Here is a 14,448-nt window from a genome sequence, read left to right as displayed (position 1 = left end):
GCTCTTGGCCTTTACGCACTGAAATTCCTCCCGATTTTTTGAATCCTTTAATTATATTATGCACTGTAGAGGGAGAAATATGCAAATCCTTTCCGATCTTTCTTTGAGGTACATTGTTTTTAAACATTTCAATAACTTTCTCACACATTTGTTGACAAACTGGAGATCCTCTGATCATCTTTGCTCATCAAAGACTCAGCCTTTCCTGGATGCTGCTTTTGTACCAAACCATGATTACAATCACCTGTTGACATCACCTGTTTGGAATCACATCATTATTTAGTTTTCTCACCTCATTACTAGCGCTAAATTGCCCCCGTCTCAACTTTTTTGGAATGTGTTGCAGGCATGAAATGCAGGAATGGATGTTTATTAATAAATGAAATAAAGCTGAGCAGACAAAACATGAAATATCTCAGGTTCATCCTGTCTGCAATCAAATTAATGTCAAAGTAAATGTAAGGATTACATTAAGCTTGCCACAGCGACATCTAGCGTTTCCATTTAAATTCATCCATAATAAACCCTGAAAAGTGTTAGCTTGCCTCTTGACATTTTGCTAAACTAGTCAATGAATTGTAGTTAAAAATGTGTGACTATAACACCTGTGAAAAGTAAAAAAAAATGCACTGTGAGACCCGACACAATAGCTACTGTTGCAGTTGTTTTAAATACATTTCCATACATTTAGTAATTCTATCACACTTTGTTTATAGGTTTGGTGGATTAGCTTTCCATAATTCAGTAAAAAGCATTTTTAAATAACATCAACTTAAAAATATCTGTTCATGTTGACAGTTATTAAGTTTGTGTAATTTAAAATATTGTGTTGGATCAGCGTAATTCTACGAGCAATTGGCATAAAGCAATTTATGGACCGTTTCTGTCCGTGTGGGCGGGGCGAATTCAAACTACTGAGAAAATTAAGTCGTACAGTGTATGTATTTGTTGCTAGAAGCTAAATTTTGTTCTTTATTGTTTAACCAAATATCTTAAGTTCAGGTGATTCATTATAGTGTGTTGAAACAACACTTATAATTTGTGCGTTATCAGAACTCAATAAAATAACAACTGCAGATAAAAAATTGTGTAATATAATGTAACTTGATTTTTTATCATACAGCAGTGCATATATTTAAGTATTGGCTAAAGGCCATCTGAATTACTTTTTAGAGTGTGCTTACAGGCTACTTTAGTACTGTACTTAATGGGTATCGTGTTTTGGTGCCACTGTGGCTGCCTGAATGGGTGATGTTTCCATGGCAATTTGTTGTTGACCATCCCCCTTGAACCCTTGACCCATTAATATACCCATCTAATTGGTAGGTGAGTCCACCCCCCTCTCCTCCATGATCAAGATTCCACTTAGAAAAAAGTGTCAACTTGTCACTGACAAGAGAAGTGTGAGGTGCCAAGAGAATTAAGAGAGAAGGATTTATTTACAGAAGATGAGTGAACGGAAGACAATTTTCATGCAGTAAATCAATCTCAATCAAGATGTCAGTACAACTGACTCAAGTAAACCAAATCACATTACTGAGTGACTCAGATTAACCCGAGTCCATAAAATGAACCGAATTTACCACCACCAGTGATTACAGGACGCTGCCCACGGGGCGCTGTTGGCTGGATATATTTTTGGTTGGTGGACTATTCTCAGTCCAGCAGTTACAGTGAGGTGTTTAAAAACTCCAGCAGCGCTGCTGTGTCTGATTCACTCATACCAGCACAACACACACTAAAACACCACCACCATGTCAGTGTCACTGCAGTGCTGAAAATCATCCACCACCTAAATAATACCTACTCTGTAGTGGTCCTGTGGGGGTCCTGACAATTGAAGAACAGCATAAAAGGGGGCTAACAAAGCATGCAGAGAAACAGATGGGCTACAGTCAGTAATTGTAGAACTACAAAGTGCTCCTATATGGTAAGTGGAGCTGATAAAATGGACAGTGTGTGTAGAAACAAGGAGGTGGTTTTAATGTTATGGTTGATCGGTGTACATACACTGTATTTATGTGTGTGTTTGTGTGTGTAGTCAGTTGTTAAAATGGTGTGTGTTTAAGGTATGTTTTCAAGTGTATACCTTCAAAGCAATAAAGTTTAGGGCAAAACATAAAATACTATGTTTTGCACCTTTTTTTATAATAACATATTATATAATACAACGTAAATGAGATTTACAAACACCATTTTTAAATTAACGTTTGTAAGTTTGTGGGCATTGGTAGCTCAGTGATTAAGGCACTGGCCTAGTAGCGAGAAGGTTGCTGGTTCAAGCCCTGGCACCTTCAAGCTGTCACTGTTGGGCTCCTAAGCACGCTTTGGTTTTTAATAACCTAAAAATGTGACAGAACTTTAACGGAAAATCTCAGCCAAGCACTGCGTCAATTCTAATTGGTTCATCGCGTTTGATTGACATCCACATCTTCCAAAGTAGACACTTTTGACGACACGCCGTAAAACAGTGTTTTTAGTTGTGGTAGTATTTTTAAAATGCTAAAAGTTTAAGTAGATCAGTGTGTTTTAATTTCTGAATGGCCTTATTTACATTAAGTGTTATTTACATTAAGCCACAGTATCGAATCGGATTACACGTTTTTTTCCTTCCGATATCCGTTCCAGTGATTTGGGCCAATATCGGACCGATACCGATACAGAGTGCCAGCCCTACAAAATATACTGTCACACGTAACTGTGGCAATTGCACCATAAACATTCTGCACAAATTTGATATAGCATTCTTTTTTCGAAAGTTTCATCACAGCAGAAGGCCAAAATACAGGTATCCCATGCATCACACTTTTAGATTGGTTTGCACCCTGCCCCACCCCCAATAGAAAAAACATATAACCCCCTCATCCCCCATGCACATGTACCAGTGTAACTAAAGTCCTCGACAGCCAAAAGCCCAGCTAGCAAAACTACACCTTAACAACCCTCACTTAAACATATTGTACTCATATTATCCCAGACTCAATAGCAATGCCCATTGTTATGCCAGCCCTTCTTTCAGTAGTAACACTTGCCATAGCACAACACTGAAGTCTAAACACCGGGTTCGTAATACTGGTCTCAGACCAAATGTCCAACACTATGCTTATGATAATCTTGACACCAGTCCTAATTCTATGTATGTCACAACTACCAGTCTTCCCATAATTTAACACCTAACACCCTGACATACATACAACCATTACTACTGATATTTTACCACTAACACTAAGCTAACATCAATGTTATACTCTAATCCATGCTCAATGTTAGGTTCTATTATCTATGTGGTGTGTTGATTCAGGTAAGATTCCATGCACAGGTCAGTTTGGAGAAAAGGAGGCCGACAACACAGTGTAGAGCTGGTCTGATCTTTAATTAGCACTGCCAGTTTTTTATACTGTACAGTTACATGCAAAAAATCAGAGATAACTGAATAAACCAGGAGGTGTGTGTGATTAAAAAGAGAATATAGGTGGTTGTAAATGTGTTCAGCAGGATATGTTGTCAAAACCTACCCTGGTCATTTTATTAAAGATGGCTGTTCTGGTGGCTGTGTGGATGGTGTTTGTATGGGTATGTGTGTGTGGGTGTAAGGAGGCAACAGATACCGAGCGAGGTCACAAAACCAGATCAGACTGGTAAATACAAAAACAGCTAAGCAATGTGCTGGAGTAAGCATAACAATATAACTAATCCAAGGTTATGTGTGTACAAGGCAGAAGAGTTACAGAGTATCAATATGTGTAATTTTAAGTGTAATTATATAAGAATCACGGTGGCTCGGTGGGTAGCACTGTCACCTCACAGCAAGAAGGTCCTGGGTTCGATCCCCAGGTGGGGCAGTCCGGGTCCTTTCTGTGTGGAGTTTGCATGTTCTCCCCGTGTCTGCATGGGTTTCCTCCGGTTTCCTCCCACAGTCCAAAAACATGCAGTCAGGTTAATTAGAGACACTGAATTGCCCTATAGGTGAATGGGTGTGTGTGTGTGTCTGCCCTGCGATAGACTGATGCCCTGTCCAGGGTGTTACTGTGTGCCTTGAGCCTATTGAAAAGCTGGGATAGGCTCCAGCACCCCCCGCGACCCTAATTGGATAAGCAGTTAAGAAAGTGAGAGTGTGAGTGAGTGAGTTACATACCCCAATACTGAACATTTTAGAAAGTGTAGCAGTGAAGGTCTATCTTAATTCTAGTCCAAGTTAAGCACCCGAATCTAAACCTAATACAACCCTAATACCCAAGCCTTTTTCTAGGCAAAGCCTAGGCAAATTTCTTAACTCTTTATTACATCCCTGTATGTCAACACTAATACCCCAACAGAATCCTAGACATCCCAAAACACCCAAGCAATTTCGTATTCCAATTATAAAACCCATTTAGGCTAATGAACATGGCAGAAAACCCTGGTCTGTTCCAATGTGAGTTTGGTCTAAGACCTATGACAATGGCACCTAAATACATTTAATACATGTTTAATATATGCCAGGTCATTCTTGCACCCAGGTTTAACCAAGGTCTTCCAGGTTTATTTCGGCTACTTCCAATAATAACCACAGTTCAACACTCACACAATGCCACCACCCTTGACACATCTCCTTAGGCTAAACTAAACACCACACCTTAACCACAGGCCAATCCCAGTGCTAAATCTACATAATCCAATAATCTAAATCTAACACCGGATCATAAGGTAAAAAACAGCAAACCTTTAACTCTGGACACAGCAAAACACTTTGACCTGAACTCATCTTTAAGTTGTTTGTTTATCTGAGTGCAAACTTGAGTTACAATGTTTAAAAGTGAGTGCATTTAAGATTTCACTGATAGTGTGAGAACAGAAGAATTTCTCATTTCCAACGTAGACCAATGAATGTACAGCTAAGGGTTTGTAAATATAAATTATTTTAAATGAATTTTATTGCATGAATTAATTACATAATGTACAGTACATTAGCTACCTACATTTGTTTGTAGGTAGGTACAGTGTATCACAAAAGTGAGTACACCCCTCACATTTCTGCAAATATTTCATTATATCTTTTCATGGGACAACACTATAGACATGAAACTTGGATATAACTTAGAGTAGTCAGTGTACAACTTGTATAGCAGTGTAGATTTACTGTCTTCTGAAAATAACTCAACACACAGCCATTAATGTCTAAATAGCTGGCAACATAAGTGAGTACACCCTAAGTGAACATGTCCAAATTGTGCCCAAATGTGTCGTTGTCCCTCCCTGGTGTCATGTGTCAAGGTCCCAGGTGTAAATGGGGAGCAGGGCTGTTAAATTTGGTGTTTTGGGTACAATTCTCTCATACTGGCCACTGGATATTCAACATGGCACCTCACGGCAAAGAACTCTCTGAGGATGTGAGAAATAGAATTGTTGCTCTCCACAAAGATGGCCTGGGCTATAAGAAGATTGCTAACACCTTGAAACTGAGCTACAGCATGGTGGCCAAGGTCATACAGCGGTTTTCCAGGACAGGTTCCACTCGGAACAGGCTTCGCCAGGGTCGACCAAAGAAGTTGAGTCCACGTGTTCGGCGTCATATCCAGAGGTTGGCTTTAAAAAATAGACACATGAGTGCTGCCAGCATTGCTGCAGAGGTTGAAGACGTGGGAGGTCAGCCTGTCAGTGCTCAGACCATACGCCGCACACTGCATCAACTCGGTCTGCATGGTCGTCATCCCAGAAGGAAGCTGACACACAAGAAAGCCCGCAAACAGTTTGCTGAAAACAAGCAGTCCAAGAACATGGATTACTGGAATGCCCTGTGGTCTGACGAGACCAAGATAAACTTGTTTGGCTCAGATGGTGTCCAGCATGTGTGGCGGCGCCCTGGTGAGAAGTACCAAGACAACTGTATCTTGCCTACAGTCAAGCATGGTGGTGGTAGCATCATGGTCTTGGGCTGCATGAGTGTTGCTGGCACTGGGGAGCTGCAGTTCATTGAGGGAAACATGAATTCCAACATGTACTGTGACATTCTGAAACAGAGCATGATCCCCTCCCTTCGAAAACTGGGCCTCATGGCAGTTTTCCAACAGGATAACGACCCCAAACACAACCTCCAAGATGACAACTGCCTTGCTGAGGAAGCTGAAGGTAAAGGTGATGGACTAAACCCAATTGAGCACCTGTGGCGCATCCTCAAGTGGAAGGTGGAGGAGTTCAAGGTGTCTACCATCCACCAGCTCCGTGATGTCATCATGGAGGAGTGGAAGAGGATTCCAGTAGCAACCTGTGCAGCTCTGGTGAATTCCATGCCCAGAAGGGTTAAGGCAGTGCTGGATAATAATGGTGGTCACACAAAATATTGACACTTTGGGCACAATTTGTACATGTTCACTGTGGGGTGTACTCACTTATGTTGCCAGCCATTTAGACGTTAATGGCTGTGTGTTGTTATTTTCAGAAGACAGTAAATCTACACTGCTATACAAGTTGTACACTGACTACTCTAAGTTATATCCAAGTTTCATGTCTATAGTGTTGTCCCATGAAAAGATATAATAAAATATTTGCAGAAATGTGAGGGGTGTACTTTTGTGATACACTGTAGGTAGGTAGGTAGGTAAGGTAGGTAGGTAGGTAGGTAGGTAGGTAGGGTAGGGTAGGGTAGGGTGGTAGGTAGGTAGGTAGGTAGGTAGGTAGGTAGGTAGGTAGGTAGGTAGGTAGGTAGGTAGGTAGGTAGGTAGGTAGGTAGGTAGGTAGGTAGGTAGGTAGGTAGGTAGGTAGGTAGGTAGGTAGGTAGGTAGGTAGGTAGGTAGGTAGAAAAGTATTTAGTCAGCCACTGATTGTGCAGGTTCTCCTACTTAGAAAGATGAGAGAGGTCTGTAATTTTCTCATTTTGTCTCTCATAGTTGAAGTGTACCTATGATGAATTACAGACCTCTCTCATCTTTCTAAGTAGGAGAACTTGCACAATCAGTGGCTGACTAAATACTTTTTGGCCCCACTATAGATAGATAGATAGATAGATAGATAGATAGATAGATAGATAGATAGATAGATAGATAGATAGATAGATAGATAGATAGATAGATAGATAGATAGATAGATAGATAGATAGATAGATAGATAGATAGATAGATAGATAGATAGATAGATAGATAGATACTTTATTGATCCCGAAGGAAATTAAATTAACATTAAATTAACATTTGTTGAGTATTGTTTTTTTTTTTTTTGATAATCCCTAAGACAAACTTTTGTGTCAAAAGTTTGTTTGATTTACATCATGAAGGCGTTTTACAAGTAAGTTTAAATGTAAAACATTTACATTTTCAGCATTTACCAGAGGCTTTTATCCAAAGCAACTTACAATTATGACTAAACACAATTTTGAGCAATTGGGGGTTAAGGGCCATGCTCAGGGGTCCAACAGTGGCGACCTGGCGGTGGTGGGGCTTAAACCGGCAACCTCCTGGTTACTAGTCCAGTACCTTAACCGCTGAGCTACCACTGCCCTACGCTGCTGTAAAACATTATATTCCCTAAACTTACTATCACTAAAAAGAAAAAGGAATCTACATTCTGAATCAAGATACAATTTATACGGTATCTGGAACGTGAGTTAGCTTTTTTGTTCATATAATTAACACATTATCTATAAGAACATGCTTTCTTATAGAAAATCTGGGGTTTGGCAGCCGTGTGTCTGTTATTGTGTCATTATGAATGCACAACAAAATATTTTTTTGTAGCTCGTAGGGATGTTGATTTACCAATTAACAGATAACTGACAAAGACATCACTGTTCAATTAACGCTGTTGGTTAAAAATGTATTTCTTTTTTTTTCCCACTGCTACCAGAGATACCAGCTTGCATCCGAGGACAGTCAACTTTATTTATATAGCGCTTTTTACAATAGACATTGTCTCAAAGCTACTTTACAGAATCCAGGACCAACAGACCAAAACCCCTGTTGAGCAAGCCGAGGGTGACAGTGGCAAGGAAAAACTCCCTTAAAATTACAGGAAGAAACCTTTAGAGGAACCAGACTCAGCAGGGCCCATCCTTCTTGGGTAGCCTGGAGGATACTTTAAATAAATAGGATTTACACAAATCATACACACACAAATTAAAATGAACTAAAAGTTATAACTAGCAAAAATAATTGGAGTTATTGTTCAGTCTAGTCTGTGATAAAGTCTGTAGTGAGCACGTTGCTGTGCACGTCTCTTCCGACACGTGCACAGCCCTCCTCTTCTCGCCCCTGCTTTCTGCACAGGCGTCTCTTCTACATATGCTGTGTAAGGACCCTTACACATACATACATACTTACATACATACATACTTGCATACATACATGCAGGAATATAAAACAGTATCTAAGGTTTTGACTTTTCCCAGTACCAAAGTGGCCTGAAGTGGAAGAACCTTAAACCTTCCTAGATTTGGCCACGGTGCCTGGCAAAAACAGACACTGGCTACTAGCTACTAGCTAGTACCACCTTTACAATAAAATTTGAATGGGTGGTTGCATCATGCTGTGAGGTATTTCTCAGTGTCAGGGATACTGGTAATAAAAAAAAAAAAACAGTTGAATGGCATTAATGTAGTTTGTAGAACCAGGATTGATTCTTTTAATTATTCATTTTCTTGATTAAGCTTGTTTTTCATTTAGTAATGTTGAGACAGTTATTTTCAGTTTATTATTACAGAATAATAATAAACAACTTTGTAAATAATGCATCCACTGTGTCAAGTTTAATTCGTCCACATATTTCATTCTTTAATGTATTCTTTTTTACTGGTTAACCACAGCTTTATCTGATTCAGGGTAGTGGTGGGTAGAAAACACCCTCGACAGGTCACCAGTCCATCACAGGCCAAACACAGACCTAGGGCAATTTAGTATTTCCAATTAACCTGACTGCATGTCTTTGGACGGTGGTAGGAAACCAGAGCACCCGGAGGTAACCCACATGGAGAACATGCAAACTCCACAGAGAAAGGACCACCTTGAATTCAAACCCAGGACCTTCTTGCTGTGAGGTGACTGTGCTACCCACCGAGCCACATATTTCAGTTTCTCTTTAATAATAAGCACTTTACTGTGCTCAGCTTTTAAAACCTGTGGTGACTGTAGTAATTCCTCTCTAAACATTTGTTTCTTGTTCACGGGTCAGTGGTTTCTTGGTGGGGCCTGTAATTCTGGACATGGAGTCAAGTGTATCTGTGGTGTTGTGTTATATTTTTTATGTTGTCAATGTTTTATTTATATCTTCCTAAAATTTACAAATCTGGTGTTATGATGATGTGATCTATGTTACATCCTTTAAGGCATACAAAATTTAAAGGTGCACACATGCTAATTGCGTTGACTGTTCTCAAGATGTTAATTTAAAAAAATGTATTGTTTAAATAATGGGGATATGTTGTTTGTCAGGTGATGATGAATTGTCCAGTCCCTCCCAGAATGCAGACATTGGATTAGAGGAAGTGATTGAGCATCTAAATAATTCTTTTCCCCGTAACCAAGGTGAGAGGTTTTAATAATACTAACTATACCTGACAGCAAAAAATCACCTTTATTTAAACTCACTCACTCACTTTCTTAACTGCTTATCCAGTCAAAGTCCCTGGGTGGTGCTGGAGCTTATCTCAGCTTTTCAATGGGCACAAGGCACACAGTAACACCCTGGACGGGGCACCAGTCCATCGCAGGGCAGACACACACACACACACATTTACCTATAGGGCAATTCAGTGTCTCCAAATAATCTGACTACATGTTTTTGGACTGTGGGAGGAAACCGGAGCTCCCAGAGGAAACCCACGCAGATACGGGGAGAACATGCAAACCCCGCACAGAAAGGACCCGGACCGCCCCGCCTGGGGATCAAACCCAGAACCTTTCGGTGCGGGGTTTGCATGTTCTCCCCGTATCTGGGTGGGTTTCCTCTGGGAGCTCCGGTTTCCTCCCACAGTCCAAAAACATGCAGTCAGGTTAATTGGAGACACTAAATTGTCCATGACTGTGTTTGATATTAACCTTGTGAACTGATTATTCTTGTGTAACGAGTAACTACCGTTTCTGTCATGAATGTAACCAAAGTGTAAAACATGACGTTAAAATCCTAATAAATAAATAAACAAACAATTAGATTCGTTTAAACCTGAGCCTTGAAAAAAACAGTGATGTACCACCTCCTTGTTTCTACACTCACTGTCCATTTTATCAGCTCCACTTACCATATCGAAGCACTTTGTAGTTCTACAATTACTGACTGTACTTCATCTATTTCTCTACATACTTTTTAACCTGCTTTCACTCTGTTCTTCAATGGTCAGGACTCTCCCAGGACCACCACAGAGCAGGTATTATTTAGGTGGTGGATGATTATCAGCACTGCAGTGACACTAACATGGTGGTGGTGTGTTAGTATGTGTTGTGCTGGTATGAGTGGATCAGACACAGCAGCACTGCTGGAGTTTTTAAATAGCTCACTGTCACTGCTGGACTAAGAATAGTCCACCAACCAAAAATATCCAGCCAACAGTGCCCTGACTTTACATCTACAGGGTGGACCAACTAGGTAGGAGTGTCTAATAGAATGGACAGTGAGTGGACACGGTATTTAAAAACTCCAGCAGCGCTGCTGTGTCTGATCCACTTATACCAGCACAACACACACTAACACACCACCACCATGTGTTCAGTGTCACTGCAGTGCTAAGAATGATCCACCACCTAAATAATACCTGCTCTGTGGTGGTCCTGTGGGGGTCCTGACCATTGAAGAACAGGGTAAAAGCAGGTTAAAAAGTATGCAAAGTGCTTCTATATTGTAAGTGGAGCTGATAAAATGGACAGTGAGTGTAGAAACAAGGAGGTGGTTTTAATGTTATACCTAATCGGTGTAGTGGTGGTAAGTAAAATTCAGTACAAAAGTCTTACATATGTTACCAAATGTAATTTCTATAAAGAATAGATTATTACTTATAAAGGCAGTTTGTTGTTGCTCTTGTAGGTCTGTGTTACATGAAGAATGGAATTCATAGTAAAATGGTCAGAAAACACAAAGATATTAAGGAGAAACTGGCTAACTAAGTAATAACCCATTAAAAATGTATCATTAACAAAATGATTTTTTCTCTCTTGCCTTAGGAAGGGGACAGCTAAATCTTTAAGAGGTCAGTATGCTATGCGAACAATGCTGCAAACAATTGTGTTGTGAATCTATTAGTGCAGTTTAAACGTATTTGGTCTCATTTCCGCAGAGAAACTGGAAGTGTCATGTGATGGATAACGCTGGATGTGCTACTGAGTAGTGTAATGATTCAGAAAGGAGCAGGGTTAGAACTACAAGTGCATGTATTTGTAGTGTGAACAGTGTGCCTGGATGTGTTTACAATAAGAAATAAAATCTATTTTTCTGCCCAGTCGTGGATATACCCTGTAGATTTGAGTAGTTTCTTACAAATGTATTAAAATGTTTAATTTTCTATGCAATTATTTAAAAAAAGAAACGATTTCAGTATCTGTATCATCACTGCATGAGATTTCTTTCTGCAGAGAGTTCAGTGCATATAAAATGTTTTATCTTTTCAAATGTAAATGGTGCTTTTTTCAATTATTATTGTTTGCAAAAATTATAAATGCATATTAAAAACTGATTAGACTATAAGTGAACTTGTATGATTTTTTTTAATGCATTTTCTTCCCTTTTCTCCCCCTTTAGCGCGTCCAATTGCCCGATTGCATTATGCTTCCTCTCCGCCTATGCCGATCCCTGCTCTGATCCCGAGGAGATCGGAGCTAACCCACACCCCCTCCGACACGTGGACAGCAAGCCATATGCATCTTATCACCCACACATTGACGAGTGTTGTGCCACCTAGCGTTGTGTACGGAGAGACACACCCTAAGAGCACTCTTTCCTCATCTCTGTGGAGGCGCCTCTAATCAGCCAGCAGAGTCGTAATTGCACCAGTCTGACAGAGAGAGACCTGTATCTGGCTTAGTCCCGCCCATCTGAACAACAGGCCAATCGTTGTTCATGTGACCGCTCAGCCTCAGCCGGCAAGGCAGAGCTGAGATTCGATACGATGTATTCGAGATCCCAGCTGTGGTTGTAGCGTGTGTTTTTACTGCTGCTCCACCTGAGCGGCCAACTTGTATGATTCTTTACCTGTGTGCATGATTCACACCAACCAGTAATAAATATCAGTATACACTGATTAAGCATAACATTATGGCCACCTCCTTGTTTCTACACTCACTGTCCATTTTATCAGCTCCACTTACCATATAGAGGTACGTTGTAGTTCTACAATTACTGACTGTGATCCATCTATTTCTCTACATACATTTTTAGCCTGCTTTCACCCTGTTCTTCAATGGTAAGGACCCCCACAGGACCACTACAGAGTAGGTATTATTTGGGTGGTGGATCATTCTCAGCACTACAGTGACACTGACATGGTGGTGTGGTAGTGTGTGTTGTGCTGGTATGAGTGGATAAGACACAGCAGCGCTGATGGGGTTTTAATGTTATGACTGATTGGTGTATAGATTTATATAATATAGTTAGTGTTTTTTTTTGTTTTGTTTTTTGTAAATAATTTTTCTCACTTTTTTCCCACAATTCTCTCCCCTAATCTAGTTGTGTCCAATTACCCTGCGTGCGTCCTCTATACTGATTTGACCATTCACCGCTGACTGCGGACACCTCTCAACTGACGTATGCCCCCTCAGTCACGTACAGTCAGTACAGACTGCATTTTTCACTTGCATGAGTCGAGTTCATACACAAACGGGCACTGTGTACTGAGGGCCACACCCCCATCAGCATTATTCCTCAGCCCTGTGCAGGCGCCATCAGTCAGCCAGCAGGGGCCGCAGTTGCACCAGTTATGAGGACCTATGATCCGACTTTTTACCCTCTAACCCTGAACAACAGTCAATCGTTGTTCATGCTGCCGCCCAACCCAGTCGGAATTCATAGTTAAATGGTCAGAAAACACAAAGATATTAAGGAGAAACTGGCTAACTAAGTAATAACTAGGGATGCATCAATACCATTTTTCCCGACCGAGTACGAGTACAGGTACATGTATTTTTGTACTTGCCGATACCGATACCGATACCAATACCTATTGGATCAGATATCTGACATGTTAGAACAGGGGTTTTCAACCTGGGGGAGTACTTGTCTGGGGGGGCGCCAGTGCCTGACCGGGGGGCGTGGCATTACGAGATTTTTTTACTTCTAAAACTAAAGCAATTCATTTCTCACCCACGGGAGACATATTTCATTACTCTAACTGACCACACACTCAAGCACGTTTAATGTTATTCAGTTCAGTCTGAAAAAAACCTTCAAAATAGAGCTATCAGTGAAGATAAACCGGTGACAAAAGCGATGACAGCTGTTATAGGACGTTTGTGTGTCTTTAAAAGAGGAGACGCTCTGTTCACAGTATCGATATAAGTGATTCAGGAGTCGATTCATTTTAAGCGCAGCGTAAGTTTCTTTTCCCAGTCATCTCTCCGTTTTTACTGTTATAATGAATTTTGCGGTTGTAAATAAACACCAACTACTACAGAACATTCTGTGTGACTCGCTTATTTTAAAAAGCTCAGGCTTAATTATACTGCTTATTACCACAGAGCGGGAGCCGACTCAGAGTCGTTCTGTCTGTGAAGCTAAACGTTTTCTCTCAGTCAGAGCAGATGATCCTGAACTAACTAACTTAGTAATTGATGAACTTTTGTCTATGCTTGACTCTGTGAAGTAACGTTTTCTGCTCTCATGTACATCAAAAAGCAAGAACCGCTTATGATTTACCAAAGTGAACCACGAACTTATATAATGTGATGATAGAATCGACTCAGATGGGGTTGGACTGTATTATTTTTTTTAAGTAATATTTTCAATCAGCAAAATTGCATCGTATGTATTATGTGCACAACGTTATTTTAGCTTGTCAGAAGCTTTCTCAATGATTTCTGTGCGGTGGTTGACGAAGGGGAGGTTTTGATCGCCGAGCGAACGCCGAGTTGCTCCCGAGCCGGTATCGGATGTTTAGTATCAGAGCCTCGTTTGCGAGTACGAGTACGAGTTAATGAGCGCGGTATCGGGCAAATACCCGATACCAGTATCGGTACTCATGCATCTCTAGCCCAGTCGGAAGGCAGAGCTGAGATTCGATACGATGTATTCGAGACCCCAACTCGGGTGCGCTAGCGTACTTTACCGCTGCGCCACCTGAGCGGCTAGTTGTTGTTTTTTTATACAAATATTTACAATTAACCCTTTAATTATTTAAAAATTTACATTTTGCCACAAATTTGAAAACATAGTATTAGGGCAGTTGTAGCCAAGTGGTTAAAGTACTGGACTAGTAATCGAAAGGTCGCTGGTTCAACCCTTATCACTGTCAGGTTGCCGCTGTTGGGATTGAGCAAGGCCCTTAACCCTTAATTGCTTAGA

General features: G+C 40.6%; 1 protein-coding gene across 4 annotated transcripts in view; it reads left to right on the top strand.

The window, feature by feature from the left end:
* The window catches only part of dmd (dystrophin), a 217,575-nt gene extending 205,950 nt beyond the window's left edge, over positions 1 to 11,625 (top strand). For all 4 annotated transcript variants that reach the window (XR_010014843.1, XM_063010432.1, XM_063010434.1 and 1 more), the window contains 3 exons: positions 9,399 to 9,491; positions 11,121 to 11,146; positions 11,234 to 11,625. Coding sequence is in view for 3 of the 4 variants with exons in the window: in XM_063010432.1 (XP_062866502.1) it covers positions 9,399 to 9,491; positions 11,121 to 11,143 (116 nt within the window). In the remaining variant the exon portion in view is untranslated. The remainder of the gene's footprint in view (positions 1 to 9,398; positions 9,492 to 11,120; positions 11,147 to 11,233) is intronic.
* The last annotated feature ends 2,823 nt before the right edge of the window (positions 11,626 to 14,448 follow it).

This window comes from Trichomycterus rosablanca, chromosome 15 (genome assembly GCF_030014385.1).
Source record: "Trichomycterus rosablanca isolate fTriRos1 chromosome 15, fTriRos1.hap1, whole genome shotgun sequence".
Lineage (NCBI taxonomy): Eukaryota > Metazoa > Chordata > Actinopteri > Siluriformes > Trichomycteridae > Trichomycterus > Trichomycterus rosablanca.
Note: the sequence above shows the minus strand (reverse complement) of the source record. Positions and strands in the feature narration are given on the sequence as shown.